This window comes from Callithrix jacchus, chromosome 15, assembly GCF_049354715.1.
Source record: "Callithrix jacchus isolate 240 chromosome 15, calJac240_pri, whole genome shotgun sequence".
Lineage (NCBI taxonomy): Eukaryota > Metazoa > Chordata > Mammalia > Primates > Cebidae > Callithrix > Callithrix jacchus.
In genome coordinates this window covers 35,639,327-35,659,312 of record NC_133516.1, presented here as the reverse complement: position 1 = coordinate 35,659,312, position 19,986 = coordinate 35,639,327, and the positions used below count along the sequence as shown (strand labels likewise).

At 45.8% G+C, this 19,986-nt stretch overlaps 1 protein-coding gene and 1 pseudogene across 8 annotated transcripts in view; both read left to right on the top strand.

The window, feature by feature from the left end:
* The window catches only part of RFT1 (RFT1 glycolipid translocator homolog), a 53,878-nt gene that overhangs the window by 22,783 nt on the left and 11,109 nt on the right, over positions 1 to 19,986 (top strand). For 2 of the 7 annotated variants that reach the window (XM_078351155.1, XM_002758242.6), the window contains 6 exons: positions 683 to 733; positions 1,728 to 1,858; positions 3,427 to 3,571; positions 8,613 to 8,718; positions 15,490 to 15,739; positions 16,061 to 16,701. In XM_078351155.1, coding sequence (XP_078207281.1) covers positions 683 to 733; positions 1,728 to 1,858; positions 3,427 to 3,571; positions 8,613 to 8,718; positions 15,490 to 15,739; positions 16,061 to 16,228 — 851 coding nt within the window. In that variant the 3' untranslated portion in view covers positions 16,229 to 16,701. Of the gene's footprint in view, positions 1 to 682; positions 734 to 1,727; positions 1,859 to 3,426; positions 3,572 to 8,612; positions 8,719 to 15,489; positions 15,740 to 16,060; positions 16,702 to 19,986 lie in introns of those variants that run through there. The other 5 variants (XM_078351154.1, XM_008981811.5, XM_078351152.1 and 2 more) reach the window with 4 other exon arrangements.
* Positions 16,210 to 18,818, top strand: LOC128929732 (uncharacterized; annotated as a pseudogene). The gene is made up of 2 exons (XR_008476739.2): positions 16,210 to 17,951; positions 18,084 to 18,818. The product of XR_008476739.2 is annotated as an uncharacterized LOC128929732 (transcript).

The following is a 19,986-nucleotide window of genomic DNA, read 5'->3' as shown; positions in this document are numbered from 1 at the left end:
TGCTTCCAGCCTCTTGCTGCTTTCCTTTTGAGCAAGTTACTAGGAGGTGACACTTTGCCCTTCAGGGCGTGGGCACTGTTTAGTGCTCCTTTTCCACAGTGGTCAACATTTTTTCCTCATAGATGAGAAACTTCTATGATGAGCCAGGGGGATGGAAGCCCTGGCTGGTGTCTTCACCTTGAAGGCATTAGACTCTCTTAGATTTGAATCAAGCCTGAGTTCATGATTCAAATCTAAGATAGTCTGATGCCTTGCCAGCCCCAGGGAGCTCTTTGCACCCCTGAGGAACCTTTGGATAAGCTTGTGCATATAATCATGGACACTTTACAGATAATTTATGCTCAGGTTATCTGACCTCCCCTTAAAACTTGGGACCATCATTTTCATTATTAAAATTTAATTGTCTCCACATACTTTTGAAAAAACATATTGTTAGGCTTGTTTTTTTACTATTTTTTATTTAACTGGCTTGGAGATTTGCTGTCAATAAGGTCCTCAGCACTTTCCGAATTGTTACTTTGAGATTATTTGAAATCAACATTAGGACAAGGACATGTCTTTAACTGTTATCTAACATTTTTCCTTCATTTGTCAGCTGGAAAAGTTGATAGCTGATAAGAGAAAGAGAACAATACATTAATGTGCATTTGACATGCTAATTATTTTGCTTTTTTGTTTATAGGAGAGCGATATGTGATGACATTTTTTAACGTACTAAGTTTTGGTGATCAGGGTAAGATGAAATTCTGTAGTGTTTTAATTAAAGGTGAATACTATTAATAGGTGCTTCCTAATATTTTTCTGTGATATATTTAATGAAAGATGAACCTGAAGATTAAAGAACATCTAAAGACTGGAAATCGTTGTTCTTCATACTGACTATACCCTCCAATGTGACTTTGGTGGCAGGTGTTCTGGTGAAACCCTGGCCCTTTAGTTCGCCTCCTGAGAGCTCTGGTGGTCATTTTGGGGGTGGGAGGTGACAAGAGAGGAGAAAAGGGAGCTCTGTCTCACAGCCTCAATCTGTCCCATGTTTATGTAGCTAGATAGTCTTTCAGTATTTTTAGATTTATCTTTTAATATAATCCCAAAGTAATGGAAATAAAATAGAAAAACATCAACTTTGCATTAATGACCTGTGTAAGAAAATACTGTTGCTAGAAGCATTCTGTGTCTTGACTGTATCAATGTTGGTATCCTGGTTGTGATACTGTACTACAGTTTTACACAGTATTACCACTGGGTAAAGGGTATGTGGGATCCCTCTGTTACTTCCATTATTTTTCTTTCTTTCTTCCCTTGTTTATTTTTGAGACAGTGTCTCACTCTCTTGCCCAGGCTAGAGTGCAGTGATACCATTACAACTCACTGTAGCCTCAACCTCAGGTGATCCTCCTACCTCAGCCTCCTGAATAACTGGGATTACAAATGCACACCAGCATGCCTGGCTAATTTTTTCTGTTTTTGTAGAGACAGGCTTTCTGTATGTTGCCCAGGCTCATCTCAAACTGCTGGGCTCAAGTAGTCTGCCCACCCTGGCTTCCTAAAGTGCTGGGATTATAGGCATGCCCAGCCACTATTACTTCTTGTAAATCTGTATGAATCTATAATTATTTCAAGATAAATAAACTGTAATGAAAATATTAAATAAGTAATTTTAATAGTGCTGTGAAAATTAAAGTAGGAAAAAACAACATGATTGTTGTTTCTTCCTTTTCGTTTTGTAGGTGTGTATGATATAGTGAATAACCTTGGCTCCCTTGTGGCCAGATTACTTTTCCAGCCAATAGAGGAAAGTTTTTATGTATTTTTTGCTAAGGTGCTGGAGAGGGAAAAGGATGCCACACTGCAGAAGCAGGTAATGTTGGTTCTCGTGTCATCTCTCAAGTTAATTCTGCCTTTAATTGCAAGACAAGCAGACAGGAATGTGAAGCAGTCTGTTTCTCTTCTGTTTGATCAGGAATTTTCTTACAGATTTCATTCTTTTCTGACATTCTGTATGATAATGGGACCCAGGGCTCACCTCTTCATTTGTGGCCTTCTCCCTTTGCTCTTGGCTTTCCCTTCTTCTCACCCCTTTGTTATTCTTTGTGACCTTCCTTTTTTTTTTTTTGAGATGGAGTTTTACTCTGTTGCTGAGGCTGGAGTTTAGTGGCGCCATCTCGGCTCACTGTAACCTCTGCCTCCTGGGTTCAAATGATTCTACTGGCTCACCCTCCCGAGTAGCTGGAACTGTAGGCATGTGCCACCATACCCAGCTAATTTTTTGTAGAGAAGGGGTTTTGCCATGTTGGGCAAGCTGATCTCAAACTCCTAACCTCAGGCAGTCTGCCCACCTCAGCCTCCAAAAGTGCTAGGATTACAGTCGTGAGCCGCCATGCCCAGCCATGTGACCTTACTCTTGATCCAGCCCTCTCAGGACTCTCTAAAGCTGTCCCCAGAGCCCTGCAGACACCCAGCCATGGGCTAGTCTCAGACATAAGAATGAGGTTGCCTCTCCTATCCTCAGAGTCTCAAGAGCCAAAGGATGCAGAAGTTGAAGCCAGGCTAATTGAGGGCATAGGGAGGAGAGGATATCGTTGTTGGGTTTCACTCACCACACCTGTTGTTTTAACTTCTTACTACTGGGACATGCTCAGCTACATTCTGACTGAGGTTCTATATACTCGGGCTGGTAGATACAGAAGAGGAGATTTTAATCTAGGAGTATTTGATCTAGGAGCTTCACTTTTTCCAAAACCACTGAAAATGTCTGAGTTTTCTTAGAATAAAAAGCTAGTTCAGCTTCTTGCATGTCTTAGAAGATATTTAGTAAAATACAGTTTATGCACAATATCTCAAAATGAGCTAATCTGGTACTCAGTCTGATTTAGGAATATTTTCCTAAAAGTACATTGACAGTAACGTCAGAATTTTGGGATGTTTAGCAGGAGAAGCACAGAGCTGGCTAGCATATAGGGAAACTTGCTGCCCATTTAAGAATAAATATTAGTGGCCTGGTGCAGTGGCTCACTCCTGTCATCCTCATGCTTTGGGAGACCAAGGCTGGAAGATTGCTTGAGGCCAGGAGTTTGAGATCAGCCTGGTCAACATAGTGAGACACCCTCCTCTATTTCTGTTTTTTTAAAAAATAATAAATATCAGAGGGGAAAGTCAGTGTTTCCTAAGCAATATTTGGAACAATTTATCCCAAGTGAATTGAAAACTAACCCTCTCCCTTACCAGCTAAGGAGACACATACTTTTTCTTTCCTTCATTTGCTAATTTACATGAAAACAAACATGCTACAAAAAAAGCAGTGAAATCCATCACCGTTTTGGAAGAGTGAACTGTAAAACAGTGAAGGAAGAAGGCCAGAGATGAAGGGTGAAGGTTTTCTTCAGCTCATGACTCATCCAACTTCCTTCCCTCTCCCCCTGGCCCCAGGAGGATGTTGCTGTGGCTGCTGCAGTCTTGGAGTCCCTGCTAAAGCTGGCCCTGCTGTCCGGCCTGACCATCACTGTTTTTGGCTTTGCCTATTCTCAACTGGCTCTGGATATCTATGGAGGGACCATGCTTAGCTCAGGATCAGGTACACACAAGAGTTTTTCTGAATTTGTTCTAATTTCCCAACAGAAATAGAAGAGTCATGAAATTCAAGAACTTGGGTGCACACAGTTGAAAACTGTCAATTTAGGGAAAACTGGTGGCAGGGGCTGTGGGACTGTTCCCCTCATTCAAGTTCAGACACACACTCAAGGTGTAGGCAGGGGCGTTGATGCTGGGGCGAACAGCTTCCCCAGCCTCGCTTGGAGAAGTTATTATGACTCCTCCTTGCCGTTGGCTTTCCTCTTGGGCCTAGAATATGTTTTGCCAAGCGCTTCCTGTGCTCTCTCTGGGGTGAGGGAGGAAGGCAGAGGGCAGACGGTAATGAGTCTCCGCTTGATACTAAACACATTTGAAGATAGTAAATGCCACATAAATCTCCCAGCCTGGTGCATAAAAGCCTCTGAAGGATAACCCAGAGCCATTTGCAGCGAATAAAATTGATCTCTGCAAATAAAATGGTATATTTAATCCAGACTCTCGGTTTTTGAAGAAGAAAAGTATTGAATGTGTCTAATTTTGAAACACCAGGCCGCTGAGCATCTCACAGCACTTGCTAGGCCTTGGGGACTTCACCAGTTTTAAAATGCGCTGGGCTGTAAGCTGGCAGTCCCTCTGTAGTGTTTCATGTTGGGTTTAGCAAAGATGTTTTTAATTTCTCAGGTCACTGGACAGGAACTCCGAGGACTTCTTTCTGCTGCCCCATCTCAATATAAAGGGCTTGTCAAATGCCATTTTACAAGTTCACTAGGTTGTTTTAGTCTCCACTGTAATGGGGCCCAAACTTTTGGTGTTAGGGGAAGAAGGGCCAAGTTTACATACCAGAGCAAAGGTCATTAAGTTTGGAGAAACACCTGCTGTGAAACGAGTGAAGGGGTTTGCAGCTCCCTGGGGCTTGTGCTGTGAGAAGAACATTTCCATCAGGCAGCTGCAAGGAGGCCTCATTAGGAAGGCATTAGTAAGTTTATGGGTAGAGATTGGGAACTCAACTATCCTATAGCAGCTCTGCACCCTTAGAAAACAACATGGAGGAGCCGCCTTTAATGTCACACAGTCACAGGCATTGCTACAAAGAGGGGGCTGTCCCATCTTCATCATGACTCAGCCCCATCATCTTACTTTTGAAAGTGGAACTTGCAACACTGCCATCCCAGTTGTCCCCAGTTATGTACTTTTCTGTCTTCACCCTGGAAGTGGACTTACCTGTGAGCTGTACTGGCCATCTCCAAATGAGCGACTCAGACACAGCAGACAGGCCTTTGTCTAGGGGTGTGGCTTCTCTTCTAGTGTTTGGGATTAGCAGTGTATTTCATTAGGGGCTTTCTAAGTGTTCTGGAGGCTTTTCTTAGAAATCCTTCTCACACCTAGCTTTGCTTTTTCTTTTCTTTTTTCTTGATAACTCACAGAACAAAACCTAGCTTTTCTGTCCTTAAGCAAATCCCAGATGTTCACAGAATTTCCCCAAGATTTCTCACATTTCTCTCTTTGGTGCTTCTCTCTTGCCCCTCTGCTTTTTACTTTCTCCTTCTCTATCCCCTTGTCTTAGTTATCTATCTGCTTGACTCAACGAAGACATGTTAACATGTTAGGGCTTAGTTAAGTAGGTACTTTGCCATGACAGAGTACCATGGACTGGGTGTCTTTAAACAGCAGAGCATATTGTCGGTCAATTCTGGGGGCCAGAAGTGTACAATCAAGCGATGGCCAGGGCCGTGTTCTCTCTGAAGGTTCGATGAGAGGCCCCTCCCTGCCTCTTCTAGTTTCTAGTGGTTGCTGGCATCCTGGCGTTCCTTGACATGCAGCTGCAGCACTGTGGTCACACAGCTGTGTTCTCTCTGTCTTCACGTCGTCATCCCCCTGCGCATGTCTGCCTCCGTGTGCAAGTTTCCCCTAACTTTTTTTTTTTTTGAGACGGAGTCTCACTGTTGCCCAGGCTGGAGTATGGCGACACAATTTTGGCTCACTGCAATCTCCGCCTTCCGTGTTCAGGAAACTCCCACTTCACATGTAGCTGGGATTACAGGCGCCTGCCACCATACCCGGCTAATTTTTTGTATATTTAGTAGAGACAGGGTTCCGCCATGTTGGCCAGGCTGGTCTCAAACTCCTGACCTCAGGTGATCTGTCCCCCTTGGGCGTCCCAAAGTGCTGGGATTACAGGCGTGAGCCACTGAACCCGGCCAAGTTTCACCTTTTTATAAGGACACCTGTCATATTGGATCAGTGCCCGCCCTAATGACCGCATTTTAACTCAGTTTTCTTCATGAAGACCCTGTTTCCAAATAAGGTCAGATTCCAAGGCAGCACTGGTCAGGACATCAACATATCTATTTTGGGGGGACAATTCAACCTAAAACACCCCTCAATTCAGTCTACAATCAAAGGTTGGTTCCGTTCTTGAATTCCCCAAATGGACGCAAAACCCTTTACTTGAGTCACTGCATCGTGCCGTAGTTTGTGTTGTTCTCTGTGCCTCACAGCAGCTCACTGTTCACCTACAGAGGGGCCCACCTGTGCCGTTAGTGTTCAGTGATGAGGCTCCCCACTCCTCTGCTTCTCCCAGGGAGAGGAGGATGGGGAGAAGCAGGAGGCACACTTGAGCCTAGACTTGAGCCTCCCGGGTGCAGACCATGGTCCCTGCCTCCCTTCCTGGAGTCACCATTAGCTGGGGTGGGGGCCAGGCTGCTTCCTGCAGCGGCTTGACAGGCCAAATGCAATGTGATGTGATAAATGTGGAATCTGAGACAGGGCCTTGGAAAATGGTTTTTTGTTGGGCATCAGGGCTGCCCTGTTAGTGTTCCTTTTATAATTTTATAACTGCCATAAAACTATTTAGGGTCCCCACTGCCTGGAGATCTTTTATATGAAACAGCTTTCATAAACCCTGAATGAGTTCCAGATTCTCAGACTCCAGAACTTCACTCCCCCCTCCTTTTCTTTTAGTGGTTAAGTTCTTTTTTCTTTGTTGAGGTATAATTTACATAAAGTAAAATGCTGTTCCTTTTTTTTTGAGATGGAGTTTCGTTCTTGTTACCCAGGCTGGAGTGCAATGGTAATATCTTGGCTCACCGCAACCTCCGCCTCCTGGGTTCAAGCAATTCTCCTGCCTCCCGCCTCAGCCTCCTGAGTAGCTGGGATTACAGGCACGCACCACCATGCCCAGCTAACTTTTTGTATTTTTAGTAGAGACGGGGTTTTCTGATGGTCTTGATCTGTTGACCTCGTGATCCACCCGTCTCAGCCTCCCAAAGTGCTGGGATTACAGGCTTGAGCCACCGCGCCTGGCCAATGCTGTTCTCTTAAAAGTACAGTTTGATAAGTTTTGACAAATGTGTACAAAGAAACCCATGTAATTACCAACCAGATTCACATATAGAATATTTCTATGACCCCAGAAAGTTATTTTGGGACCCTTTCCAGTCAACCGCCTCACTCCACCTCAGAGGTGAAGAGAAATCTGAAGAAATCTGATTTCTATCACCATGGATTGGTATTTCTTTTAAAAAGAATTTCATATCAATGAAATGCAGCATGGACGCTCTTGCATTTGGCATATTTCCTTCAATATAAAGTTTTTGAGATTCTTCCATGGTTTTGCATAGATAAGGAATTTTATTATCTTTTCTTGCTAAGTATTCTTTTGTATGGATGGCCCACAGTTTGCTTATTCTTTCTTCTGTTGATGGTCAGTTTTGGCTGTTATAAATAAAACTGCTACAGATGTTTTGTACAAGTGTTTTTGTGAATGTGTGTTCATTTCTGTTGGATGTATACCTAGGGGTGCAATTGCTGGGTCGTAGGTTAGGTGTATATTTATTAGGTGCTTGATTGTGGCCCCTTAAAAGAGGTGAATCAGTCCCATTTGTAAGCCTCCTGTTCTCCAATTGGCAGATTTTTCCAAAGCTTGTTAGCAATAGAATTGCATTACTTTGGTTTTTTTTTTTTGTTTGTTTGTTTGTTTTGTTTTGTTTTGAGGCGGAGTTTCGCTCTTTACCCAGGCTGGAGTGCAATGGCGCGATCTCGGCTCACTGCAACCTCCGCCTCCTGGGTTCAGGCAATTCTCCTGCCTCAGCCTCCTGAGTAGCTGGGATTACAGGCACCCGCCACCATGCCTAGCTAATTTTTTGTATTTTTAGTAGAGACGGGGTTTCACCATGTTGACCAGGATGGTCTCGATCTCTTGACCTCGTGATATACCCGCCTCGGCCTCCCAAAGTGCTGGGATTACAGGCTTGAGCCACTGCGCCTGGCCGCTGCATTACTTTGTTTTAAAAGCAAATAGTTCTCACTTTGGATTTGTGTAATTTTCTGCTTGTCCTGGGCCCCGGGCCTTTCTTAAAGGTGTTTTCTTGAGGACCTGCTCAACTGAGATTCCGTTACCATGCAGGGTCACTAGTGACTTTGAGTTCAAACTAGCAGGCCTATTCATGCTGATGAAAAAAAGTGAACAGACTTGCTTACTAGCCAGCTAAGGTTTTAGCTGTCCAGTAAGAGATCTGTACATTTATTCACAATTTTTTTTGAGATAGGGTCTTCTTTTGTCACTCAGGCTGTAGTGCAGTGGCACTATCATGGCTCACTGCAGCTCTGACCTCTCCAGACTCAGGTGATCCTCCCTCCTCAGCCTCCCGAGTAGCTGGGACTACAGGCATGCACCATCACACACAGCTAATTTTAGTATTTTTGGTAGAGGTGGGGTTTCACCATGTTGCCCAGGCTGATCTCGAACTTCTGGGCTCTAGCGGTCTGCCTGCCTTGACCTCCCAAAGTGCTAGGATTACAGGCATGAGCCACCATCCCTGGCCTATCCTTTTGTTTTTTGTTGATTATTTAGTCAATGCCATAGAATGTTGGGAATCCTTCTTGATAATTAAGACCCTGGGCTCCAGCATGCAGTCTGCCGATTGCAGATACCAGCAGGTCTCATGGCCTGGTTCTGGTATTCTCTGGGCACTCAGCAGAGCTGAGGTTACACGTGGGCCTTTCGATTGGGCTCTGGAGTCTCAATTAGTTGTTTTCCTTTGTAGGTCCTGTTTTACTGCGTTCCTACTGTCTCTATGTTCTCCTGCTTGCCATCAACGGAGTGACAGAGTGTTTCACATTTGCTGCCATGAGCAAAGAGGAGGTCGACAGGTGGGTAACCTAGCAGGTACACCTTTAATCATGGCCTTTAGCCAAAATGAAGGAACTTGTCAATTTTTTGCTTTTCATTCTGAACATGCATTTACAGATGGCTGTTTTAGAGGCAACACTTAGTCCACCAGCGTGTTGCTTCCCTGGGATCTCTAGCACTGGCAGGTTCAGTAAGTCCTCCCCACCGTAGGGCTGGGAGGCAGCAACTACTCTTTGCCTCCCTTTGTGGAGGGAGAAACATCAGCCCTGAAAGGTTATTTTAGTCCAGGTTTGTAGAGTCAGGCAGCAGACAAGCTAGATTTCCATTCCTCCACCTCCTTGCTTACCCCGGAAGAGTGGTCCTCCAGTAAGTTACTGAGGAACTTCTTCAAGATGCAGATTTCTACCCCTGATAATCTGATTGGTGGGTCTTTGAGAATCTCAGGGATTCTATGACACCTCTCCTGAGAAAAGCTCAAATGCACATATACATCTTACCATGATTGATTTTTCTCAACTGCTGACTCCAGATCAGGACTCCTATCCTAGAATCCCTGCCAGTGGTTCTTAATACTGATTGTGAGTTAAAATCCCCCCTGGAGCTTGTTAGAAATGCAGATTCTTGGCCACTCTCCTTCTACCCCTTTCTTTCCCACCACACCATGGTCTCAGCAGGCTCCTAGACATATGTGCGTTTTTTGAATGCTCCTCAGTGATTCTGCTGTGAACCCTTCCCGGTTAAGTGCATTTGGCCTACACCCAGGATCATCCACCTCTTGTGTACCAAACGCCAAAAAAAAGTAAGGCAGCGTCTTAAGGCAACACTAGAGGATGACACTGAGGAGAAGAGAGAGAAATCATAGAAAGGGCAGGCGTAGATGATGCGGGGACTGGCCCTCATTTTCCCACTGCCTCTTGAAGCCAGGATCCCATGGGGTTTTCATGCTGCCTCTCTAATCTTGAGTGCTGGTGAGGGTCCTCAGAGGCCTGGCCGTGGGGTGGGATGGGGACGGAGTGTCTCAGCTGGGGATTCTTCCCCTTCCTCTGTGTGTGTCTCTTCCTGGGCTGGCTCACGTAAAAGCTTGGGGACTTTGTTTGCTACACAAGTGGCTGAGAACTAGAGTCCAGACCAGCAGGTTCAGTCCAGACTGATGAGATTCTCCTAGGAATTTCTGGTCCCCCTGCAGCCCAGCTGAATTAGAATCTTAGAAGGCTTGAGCCAGGGAATCTGTTTATTACACAGATCTAGGCAATTCTGATTCTAGGGCTTTGGAAACTTGCCCCAGACCAGCTGTCACAGTAAAAATGACTGTGAGCACTGTGACCCAGGTCGCACTTAGGTGTGTGTGACTGAGACATGAGTTTACAAAGCAGGAATGCACATGATACACTGATGCTTTCTGGTCTCTCTTCTATTTTGTTTTTCAAAACTGCCAAGCCATTACCCTCTAAATTGATTTCCCAGACTGCTAGTAGGTCACAACCCATAGTTTTAAAATAGTGGTCTAGACATGGTTTTGGCCTCAGATAGTTAAATTTATAGCTGTGGAGTAGAGCTGCTTTGAATCTGTCCTCTTCTTTCCCCATGGATGCAAAAGTCTATTTCAATTTAGCTTTGAAAATATAATGTTTGTATTTGAAACCTGCTTCTAACATTGAATAACAAAAATATAATTTGAAACATGCAAAATGAGGCACTGTGTCAGAATGGAAAGAGCGGAACTAGGAGTATATGTCCTTGAAGGGAATTTTGTTATGGCAACTTAAGTGTTAGTGTTGAAGGGGTAAATCAACACCACACCCATTTAAAATGTGTTTATAAATTGCAACCAAATTGTGTGAAGGAATATGGATAGTGGCTGGTTGCTTTCTTTTCTCTTATATTGTATTGAACCAAAAGAAACAACTGTTTAAGTTAGTTGTAATGGAATTTTGAGAGTATATAAATATCTGGAAAATTATTTTCATGGTATTAGTCAAAACAGAGCCCAGAGTACCTTCTAGTACAGTAGTCAAAACAGAGCCCAGAGTACCTTCTAGTACAGTTCCCATGTGAGGAAATTCACCTTCCCAAAGAGTAAAATGTGACATTAAGTGCAGTTTTCAGACATGTATGAAACACAACAGCTCCATTTCTCTCTGGGCCCCTGGCCCCAGTACCTGTGGCCCTGATCTGAGCACATGGAGCACCTCGGCTCATCACAGACATTAGCATTTTTTTTTAACCCTGTGAATTTTAGCAGACATAAAACTCTAGCAATGATTTTTATGGAATCGGATAGCTTAGTTAACTGTTAGAATCAATTATAATGACTTTACACTGGACATTTCAGATTCTGAATAGAAAAAAGCAGGCTTTTTACTTAATCCACTTCAGGTTAAGCAGTGTTTTTCTGAATAGAAATAGAGCATTTAGACCAGGCGTGGTGGCTCACCTATAATCCCAGCACTTTGGGAGACCAAGGCGGGCAGATCACCTGAAATCAGAAGTTTGAGACCAGCCTGGCCAAATGGTGAAACACCGTCTCTACTAAAAGAGAAAAATTAGCAGGATGTAGAGGTACACGCCTGTAATCCCAGCTACTCAGGAGGCTGAGGCAGAAGAGTCACTTGAATCTAGGAGGTAGAGGTTGCGCTGAGCGAAGATCACGCCATTGCACTCCAGCCTGAGCAACAGAAGACTGTCTCAAAAAAAAAAGAGCGTTTGGTTGGATATGAATTATTAAAACATCCTTTGAATTACCATTTCCTTTTTGTTTGTTTGTTTTTTTGAGACAGTCTCTCTCTGCGACCCAGGCTAGAGTGCAATGACACGATCTCGGCTCCCTGCAACCTCCGCCTCCCTGCAACCTCCGCCTCCTGGGTTCAAGCGATTCTTTTGACTCAGCCTCCCAAGTAGCTGGGATTATAGGTGTACCACCATACCCAGCTTTTTTTTTTTTTTTTTTTTTTTTTGGTATTTTTAGTACAGACAGAGTATCACCATGTTGGCCAGGCTGGTCTCAAACTTCTGACCTCAGGTGATCTGCCTGTCTCAACCTCCCAAAGTAGGTGCATCTCCAATGCCCTGGGATTACAAGCGTAGTTCTAAGGTACTGGTCATAGGTGTGAGCCACCATGCCCAGCCTGGTTGCTTTTTTAAATAACCTCGTAGTATATATAGAATCTGATTGATGGATTTTTCATTGTACCTTGTTGAAGAATTTTTGTTGTTAAGGCTGTCTAATTTTCTTTCTTTGATTTCACAATTACTTTTGAGCATCCGCTTTCTAATAGGCATTGTTTTAAGCTCTAGGAATACACCAATGAACAAGATAGATGGGATCCCTGCTCTCCTAGAGCTGACGATAGGAGATGGATAGCAAACAAGTAAATTAATAAGAAAATCTGATGTGCTGAGAATGATGTGCTGGAATTGTCTGTTTTTAGATTCTCAGACATGTATATAGTGGTATATAGTGAGTGGTAGGGGCCCTTTAGATTGCGTATGCTGGGCAGGCCCCTATAGCACAGCAGCATTTAGGATGACCAAGAAGATGGTCTAAGATGGGGGCAGAGCCTTCGAGGCAGAGGGATCAGTTGTATAAAGGCCCAAGATTAACAGCTCGTTTGCCTGATTTGTTGGGCTTTGAGTGCCAAAGCAGGCTCCATAACTGTCAAATGAAGGATGGGTACAATCATCTCACTTTGGCACATAAGACATCAGTGCCATCCTTTTCTTGGCTGTGAAGGCTCCATTGTATGGCTGTGCCTTGATGTATTCAACTAGCACCTGCTGGGGGCTGCTTCAGGTGGTGCTACAGTTGATATCCTTGACCATCCATCCTTTTTTTTTTTCTTTTTTTGAGACAGGATCTCACTCTGTCTCCCAGGCTGAAGTACAGTGGTACAATCATAGCTCACTACAGCCCTGACCTCTTAGGCTCAATCGATCCTTCCACCTCAGCCTCCTGAGCAGCTGGGAGTACAAGTGTGTACTTCCATGCCCAGCTAATTTTTGTAGTTTTTTGTAGAGATGGAGTCTCTGGGCACCATGTTGCCCAGGCTGGTCTCCAACTCCTGGGCTCAAGCAATGCACCCACCTTAGCCTCCCAAATGCTAGGATTACAGACATGAGACACTGTGCCCGGCCAATCCATCTTTTAAAAAGCCTGATGGTAAGTCCAGGATCTTCTTGGGACCATGGAGAAATGAGTATTCATAAATAATTTACTGTTTATGTTAACCAAATCTTATATGATAGTCATTTTGTCACTTATTAATACTTTTGCTTTGATTTAAAGTGATATTTTAATTGCATTTTTTTAATTCTCATTTTTTTCTGAAGTGAATTATGCCTTTAAGGCTACAGATTTGTGAATTCTGGAAAGCTCAGCAGCTGCAGAGTCCTTTTCTAGTGACAGACAATGGACCCCATCCTCAGCTACTCTCAGATGGCCATACAAAAGAGGCTGTGCTGTTGAATGCGTCTCTGCTTGAATTGGCCTGAATTAACTATTGGTTTTATTCACTATTGTTATTTTACTTGGAGTTGGGGAAGAATGGCTGAAAGTTTATGAATCTGTGACTTAAACTCCAAGGATTGGTATAGTAGACCTTTCTGAGATAGTTTCTGAAAAATAGGTTACATATCTCTGCTGCTTTGTGGAAAAGAGGCCAAAGTACTGGTCTATGACGGATCCCATTTGAGTGGCTTGTTCTGAAGTTGACCATTCTGATCACTCTTTAGTAGTGAGAAAACTTCCCCTGTGAGGTACAGGCTCTTGTACTTCATTAAAAGAGACTCTCTGGACTGAGAAGCAAATAAACTCCCTCTCTGGAACTCTCTCCTGTTGGAGTACCGTGTGTGTGTGTGCACGTGTTGCGTGCGTGTGTGTGTGTGTGTGTGTGTGTGTGTGGTATTTTTACCAAGCGTATCTCCAAAGCACCTTGGTCTTCATCAGCAAAGACCTATACCTGGGTGGCTTGCCTTCTTTTTCTTTTTGGCAGAAACATGATCTCACTGTGTTGTACGGGCTGCTCTCAAACCATTGGCCTCAAGCAATTCTCCTGCCTCAGCCTTCAGTGCCCTGGGATTACAAGCATAGTTCTAGGGTACTGGCCAAGTTCTAGGACCTCTTCCCACACCTGCAGAATCAGGAACTCTGGCAGTGAGGCCAGCCATATGCTTTTGCTTTTTTTTTTTTTTTGAGATGGAGTCTTGCTCTGTCACCCAGACTGGAGTGCAGTGGTGCGATTTCAACTCACTGCAACTGCCACCTCCCGGGTTCAAGTGATTCTACTGCCTCAGCCTCCCGAGTGCCTGGGACTACAGGCGTATGCCACCATCCCCAGCTAATTTTTTGTATTTTTAGTAGAGACAGGGTTTCACCATGTTAGCCAAGCTGGTCTCAATCTCCTGACCTCGTGATCCACCTGCCTTGGCCTCCCAAAGTGCTGGGGTTACAGGCATGAGCCACTGTGCCCGGCCGCCATATGCAGTTTTAAGTCATTACTGTTTTTCGAGACAGGGTGTTGCTCTGTTGCCCAGGCTAGGGTACAGTGGCATGATCATAGCTCACTGTAGCCTTGAACTCCTGGGATCAAGCCATCCTCTTCTCTCAGCCTCCCAAGTAGCTGGGATGACAGGTATGCATCATGGCTAATTTTTTAATTTTTTGTAGAGACAGGGTCTCATAATGTTGCCCAGGCTGATCTGAAACTCTTAGGCTCAAGTGATCCTTCCACTTCAGCCTCCCGAGTAGCTGCAGGTGTGTGCCACCATCCCTGGATAATTTTTAATCGTTTTTGTAGAGACGGGGGTCCACCAGCTATGTTGTCCAGGCTGATCTCGAACTCCTGGGCCTCAGGCAATCCTCCCACCACCTCAGCCTCCCAAAGCACTTGGATTACAGGCGCACAGTGTCTTTCTTACCACCCTTCATGTGCAGAACATGGGTGGTGGCCTCTGAGGTTTCCTAACCCAGCAGACATGGCTTGAGGACATCAAAAGTTTTGTTCCCTCAGTGGCTGTATACTTAGAGTTCCTGCTTGATACGAGGCAGAAACCAGAGGCTGGAGGATTCTGTTCTTGATTGTACAAGCATTTTGGAGGACTATGGTAGCTATTTTGTGTTTGCTGAGAATCTGTTTTCTTTGTGGGGAATTGAAGATAGCTAAGTGATGTTCCGCTTTGAAATCAGAGAAATGCAAGGAGTAGTATAATCCATTCAGCACCAGGGTCTGCAGAGCTCTAGAGAAACAAAGAGTGGGCGTGAGGCTCTGTAAGAGTCTGGAAACAGCAGAGGTGATCCAGGCTTTGGTTTCAGTTCCCATTTCGTTTTGGAGGCCAGTCATTTGCTTTGAATGGGGTCTCCTGCCCAAGGTTGCTGGGTGCTGCATTTCCCAAGGGCCATGTGTGTTCATTCACTAGTGTGTCCCCAGCACTCCTCACAGAGCCTGTCACACAGTTAGCTTCCAATACATAATTATTATCTGGTCACATTCTTGTATATCACATTGAGGACTTGGGCTGAACAGAGTTTTCATGTGTTTTGATCCCAAAGTGTCACTTAACTAACCAATTATTATCTTCAAAACACATATAACTCTTGAGTTGTTTCTTACCCTTCTGTTCAGGGTAAGGGGACTGGGACATTTCCATGGTCTCCGTGTAGCATTCAATGTTATAAAACCCTGGATTCTGGGAACTCAGGTTCTTTCTGTGAGCTGATGTTTGTGGCTGCTGTTTTGGTAGCAGCCTTGTCCGGGGTGAGGTTACCACTGCCCTGCTTTGCTGTCTCCTTCTCCCAGGTACAATTTTGTGATGCTGGCCCTGTCCTCCTCATTCCTGGTGTTATCCTATCTCCTGACCCGTTGGTGTGGCAGCGTGGGCTTCATCTTGGCCAACTGCTTTAACATGGGCATCCGGATCACACAGAGCCTTTGCTTCATCCACCACTACTACCGAAGGAGCCCCCACAGGCCCCTGGCTGGCTTGTGCCTGTCACCAGTCCTGCTTGGGGCATTTGCCCTCAGCGGTGGGGTCACTGCTGTTTCAGAGGTGAGACTCCCTGAGCCACCACGCTGCATGCTTCTGCAACTGCCCCGCTGTCCCTTCCACTAGGCCTCCCCTTCCTGCCCTGCCTGAACCCAACTGGACAGGTGTTTGGATCCCCCATCCCCTTCCCAGGCCTCTAGGGTAGCATCTTTTGATAGATGTGACAAAATAATGTTGCCAGTGGGGAGAGAATGGACCTGCAGTATGGCTGTCATGCTTTTTATCTGACTTAGAAGCTGGAACCAGAGCTGCCTTCCCTGGCTGGTCCCAGAGGAGGGAAGCACAGACTGAGGAATGGGCACCAACAGTGGTTTCTCTACCCAGGTGTTCCTCTGCTGTGAGCAGGGTTGGCCAGCCAGACTGGGACACATTGCCCTGGGGGCCTTCTGTCTGGGAGCAACGCTTGGGACAGCATTCCTCACAGAGACCAAGCTGGTCCATTTCCTCAGGACTCAGTTAGGTGTTCCCAGACGCACTGACAAAACAACCTGACTCCAGGGGAACGTGGACACCTGAGGCACCTGGACCAGCTATGGGCAGTTCCAGGGGCGGAACACATATCCTATGTAAGAGCCCCACTGAGGGCTCTGCAGCGGAGTGACAGCAGCCCCAGAGGTGAGGCCAGAGGGAGCCACTGCCTGAGACACTTGTGTTCATTCAGAATCTGAAATGGGGAGGAGGAGTTTCATTTTTAAGTGAAGGCCAAAAACCCCTTTAAAAATAATATAGTTTTTTCATCATTTTATAGTGATCAGCATTTTCTCTTTCACTAATATACTCGTTCCCTTTGAGTGTGATTGGCCTTTGGAGTTGCATGCTCCCACAAACTAAGTCTTATTTGTTAATTGTTAATAATCATCTGGCCCAGAAAAAGAAATGCAGCCATTTTACCCTTCACAGGAATATGGAACTTCTGTGGTAAAAGAGAGAAAGAGAGATGATGTTATGCACCAGATGGAAACGGTGTGGCCCTGGAGTTGTGGCTTTCTCTGTGTCAACACTGTGGTCTGGGTTTTTAGAGAAGGACAAATGCTACCCAGTGAGAAATTCAAGAAATGAAACCAGGAAGGTTTTCAGATAACATTTCCCAGAGTAAGTTAGAGGAATCTTGCCTGTCGTGATCACACTGTTCCCCACTGCCCCAGGTCAGCGCATACTTGACCCAGGGTGGGCTCTCAGGTGGGTGAAAGCTAGCTGGGGACTCCTGACCCGGTCACCTGCAAGAGGCGGACTTTGAAGAAAACTGTGATCCAGTTGAGCCACTTTGTCCCTGAAGGGAATGCTGCTTTGCAGCTTTCTGTAACTTCTCACATGGGAATTGTACTGGTGGCAGATAAGGTGTAACAGATGTACTTTCTTTATCTTCAGAATAAGACAGTCAGGGTGAATTCTATATGACAAGTATTACTGAGTCAGGCCCCTCCCGCTGACCCATTATTTCCAGCACTGATCAAGAAAAATGAATTCCAGCCCCAGGGCGAGGGTGGTGGCATGGGGGTCTGGTGCTCCAGGCTACACCATGAGCCCAGGCATTCTGCAGCCTGCACCCTGCTGGTGAGATCATGAGCAGTGTTCTGGGGTATAATGTATTTCTTTTTCATTACTGTATTAATTCCTTTTAGATATGATCATCCTTCAGAACTTCATGCGCAAACTGTAACTAGGATGTTAATAATCCTCTCATTCAGTGCCCTGAACTTCCTGTGTCTACACCTAGAGAGAGGGCCAGTAAGGGCAACTCCTATCATGCATTAATATGCATGTACTTAAATCTGCTTGCCCCGAGCCAGTACCCAGGGGCCAAGGATCAAGACCTGTCAGTACACCAAGACCCCGGCCTAGTCACCCTGGCAGGGTTTTATCTACTCAGAGAGAGAACGCTTTGCACTAATTGGGAGAAAAGCAGCTAAATTAGAGGACCTCCAAAAGCGTGGCCTCAGTCATGCCTTCATAGGGCAAGGTCAGGCCAGCTCAGAAAAATGGATGGTCCCATGAAGTCAGGTGGAGCACACATAGAAGGCAGTCCTCTCTCCCTCCCTCCCATGTTCTTTTGCTGTCCCTGGAGTGCACAGAAAGGGCCCTTCAGTCCTCATGAACGGTTACTCTACTCTGCAGCTGCTGATCACCCTCCCAGGACCCTGTACCTACCCCGTGCCCACTTGATCCCAGACTCAAGCATCATCCTCATTCTACCTGCCTCAGAATTTTGATAGATGTGACAAGAGAATGTTGCCAGTGGGGAAAGAATGGACCTGCGGTATGGCTGTCATGCCTTTTATCTGACTTAGAAGCTGGAACCATAGCTGCCTTCCCTGGCTGGTCCCAAAGGAGGGAGGCACAGACTGAGAAGTGGGTTGCAAGTGAGAATGTGGCTTTCCAGGACCCACTCCAGGCCTTCAAGGTCTGTGTCTCCCGGGAGGAGGGCTCTGAGATTGGCTTTTCCGGCAAGCCCACATGGCTGTGATGCCAGCAAGGTTGGCATGCCCCATTGTCTTCCTTAGTGACAAGCCCAGGACCAGTCGTGCTCATGTCCACCGTGCCTGTTCTCTGCTCCAGGAACACAGCTGCTGTTTCACAAGCAGCCCTGTGACTTCCGTAGCCTCTGGGAGCAGGACCCCTAGGATTATGCTCTCAGGTTGAGAGAGGCTCTGTGTCTGAAGGAAGCGTTCACTGTTTCATCTCTCCACTGCTGTTTGCCTAGTACTACTGTCAGGGCCAGCTCCTCTTGAAAGACAGCCAGCTGGGAAGGCAGCCCAGGGCTTCTTCCTATGTCCTGCTTCCCTGTGTGTAGGGAGAGTCATGCTCATGGCTGCGTGTTCTCCCAGGACTGGCACCTGCCACCTGGGCTGTCTGTACTTTGACGGCTGGGCCTCTGCCGTTCTGTGCCTCTGGCGCCTCCTGAAGCTCAGCTGGCCAGACCTCTGGCATTTCCCCTGCTAGACCCTCTAGAGCCACAACTGTTGCCTCAGGGAGTTTGCGTACCTGTGGACCAGCCTGCTTCACTTTGGATTTGAGGAGCAGAAATCACACTTTTGTCTTTAAATACTACTTAAAATATAGTGAGGCTACTTATCCATGGAAACAAGTCTCTGAGGCACAACCTTTATGAAAGGAAGGAATATCGCTGACTTGCTGTGCTCCTCTGGCCACGCGTGAATGTTGAGCACTTCAGATTTGGCTTGGGGTCTCTCAGTGAGAAGCTGCTGCTGTGCTGTTTAATGCTGACCTGACTGCAACTCCTGGAGGCGCTATGCTGCCCTGTTCCCAGCCACTTCCCAACCTGATTCAAGCAGGGCCCCTCCTTCCTCCTGTCTTTATTTATTCATTCCAGAGACAAGGTCTCAGTCTCTCCTCTCACCCAGGCTAGAGGGCAGTGGGTATCATCATAGTTCACTGTAGCCTCAAAATCCTGGGCTCAAGTGATCCTCCCACCTCAGTCTCCTGAGTAGCTGGGACCACAGGTGTGTGCTGCCTCACCCAGCTACTTTCTAATTTTTTTGTAAAGACTGTATCTCACTATGTTACCTTGAACTCCTGAGCTCAAGTGATCCTCCTGCCTCAGCCTCCCGAAGTGCTGTGATTCCAGAACAGCCATTTTTTTTCTTTAATCATGCGTTCCTGTTGCTAGTTTCATATCAGTCCCCTGGTTTGAAAAGAAATACAATGTTTTCTTCATATTTTTGTAAAGACCTTTCTTCTTGCATACCCCTTCTCCCTCCAAAAGGGACAAATATTCTTCAATTTCATAAGGAGGGTGGGTAAGTCACTTGAGGATGTGAACTTCTGGTATTCCTCAGCTAGAATGTTTCTCCCTCCATTGACGCCATAGCTGGGACTGGGATTCTTGACTTTGGAAGAGGGGCAGTGTCCTGGCCTGTGCCAATGAGCCTCCTATGTCTAGAACTAAAAGGCCTGGTGTCTCCTTTGCTCCTCTCCCTGTCCTGCTGTGTTTCTCAGTTTGTGGGATTTTTCTCTCCTATCTTCTCTGTCTGGCCTGATCTTTGTTTTGTTCATTTTGTTTTGTTTTAATTTATTTATTTATTTTTTGAGATGGAGTCTTGCTCTGTCACCAGGCTAGAGTGCTGTGGTGCGATATCGGCTCACTGCAATCTCTGCCTCCCAGCTTCAAGCAATTCCCCTGCCTCAGCCTCCTGAGAAGCTGAGACTACAGGTACGGACCAGCACACCCAGCTAATGTTTTGTATTTTTAATAGAGACGGGGTTTCACCATGTTGGTCAGGATGGTCTCG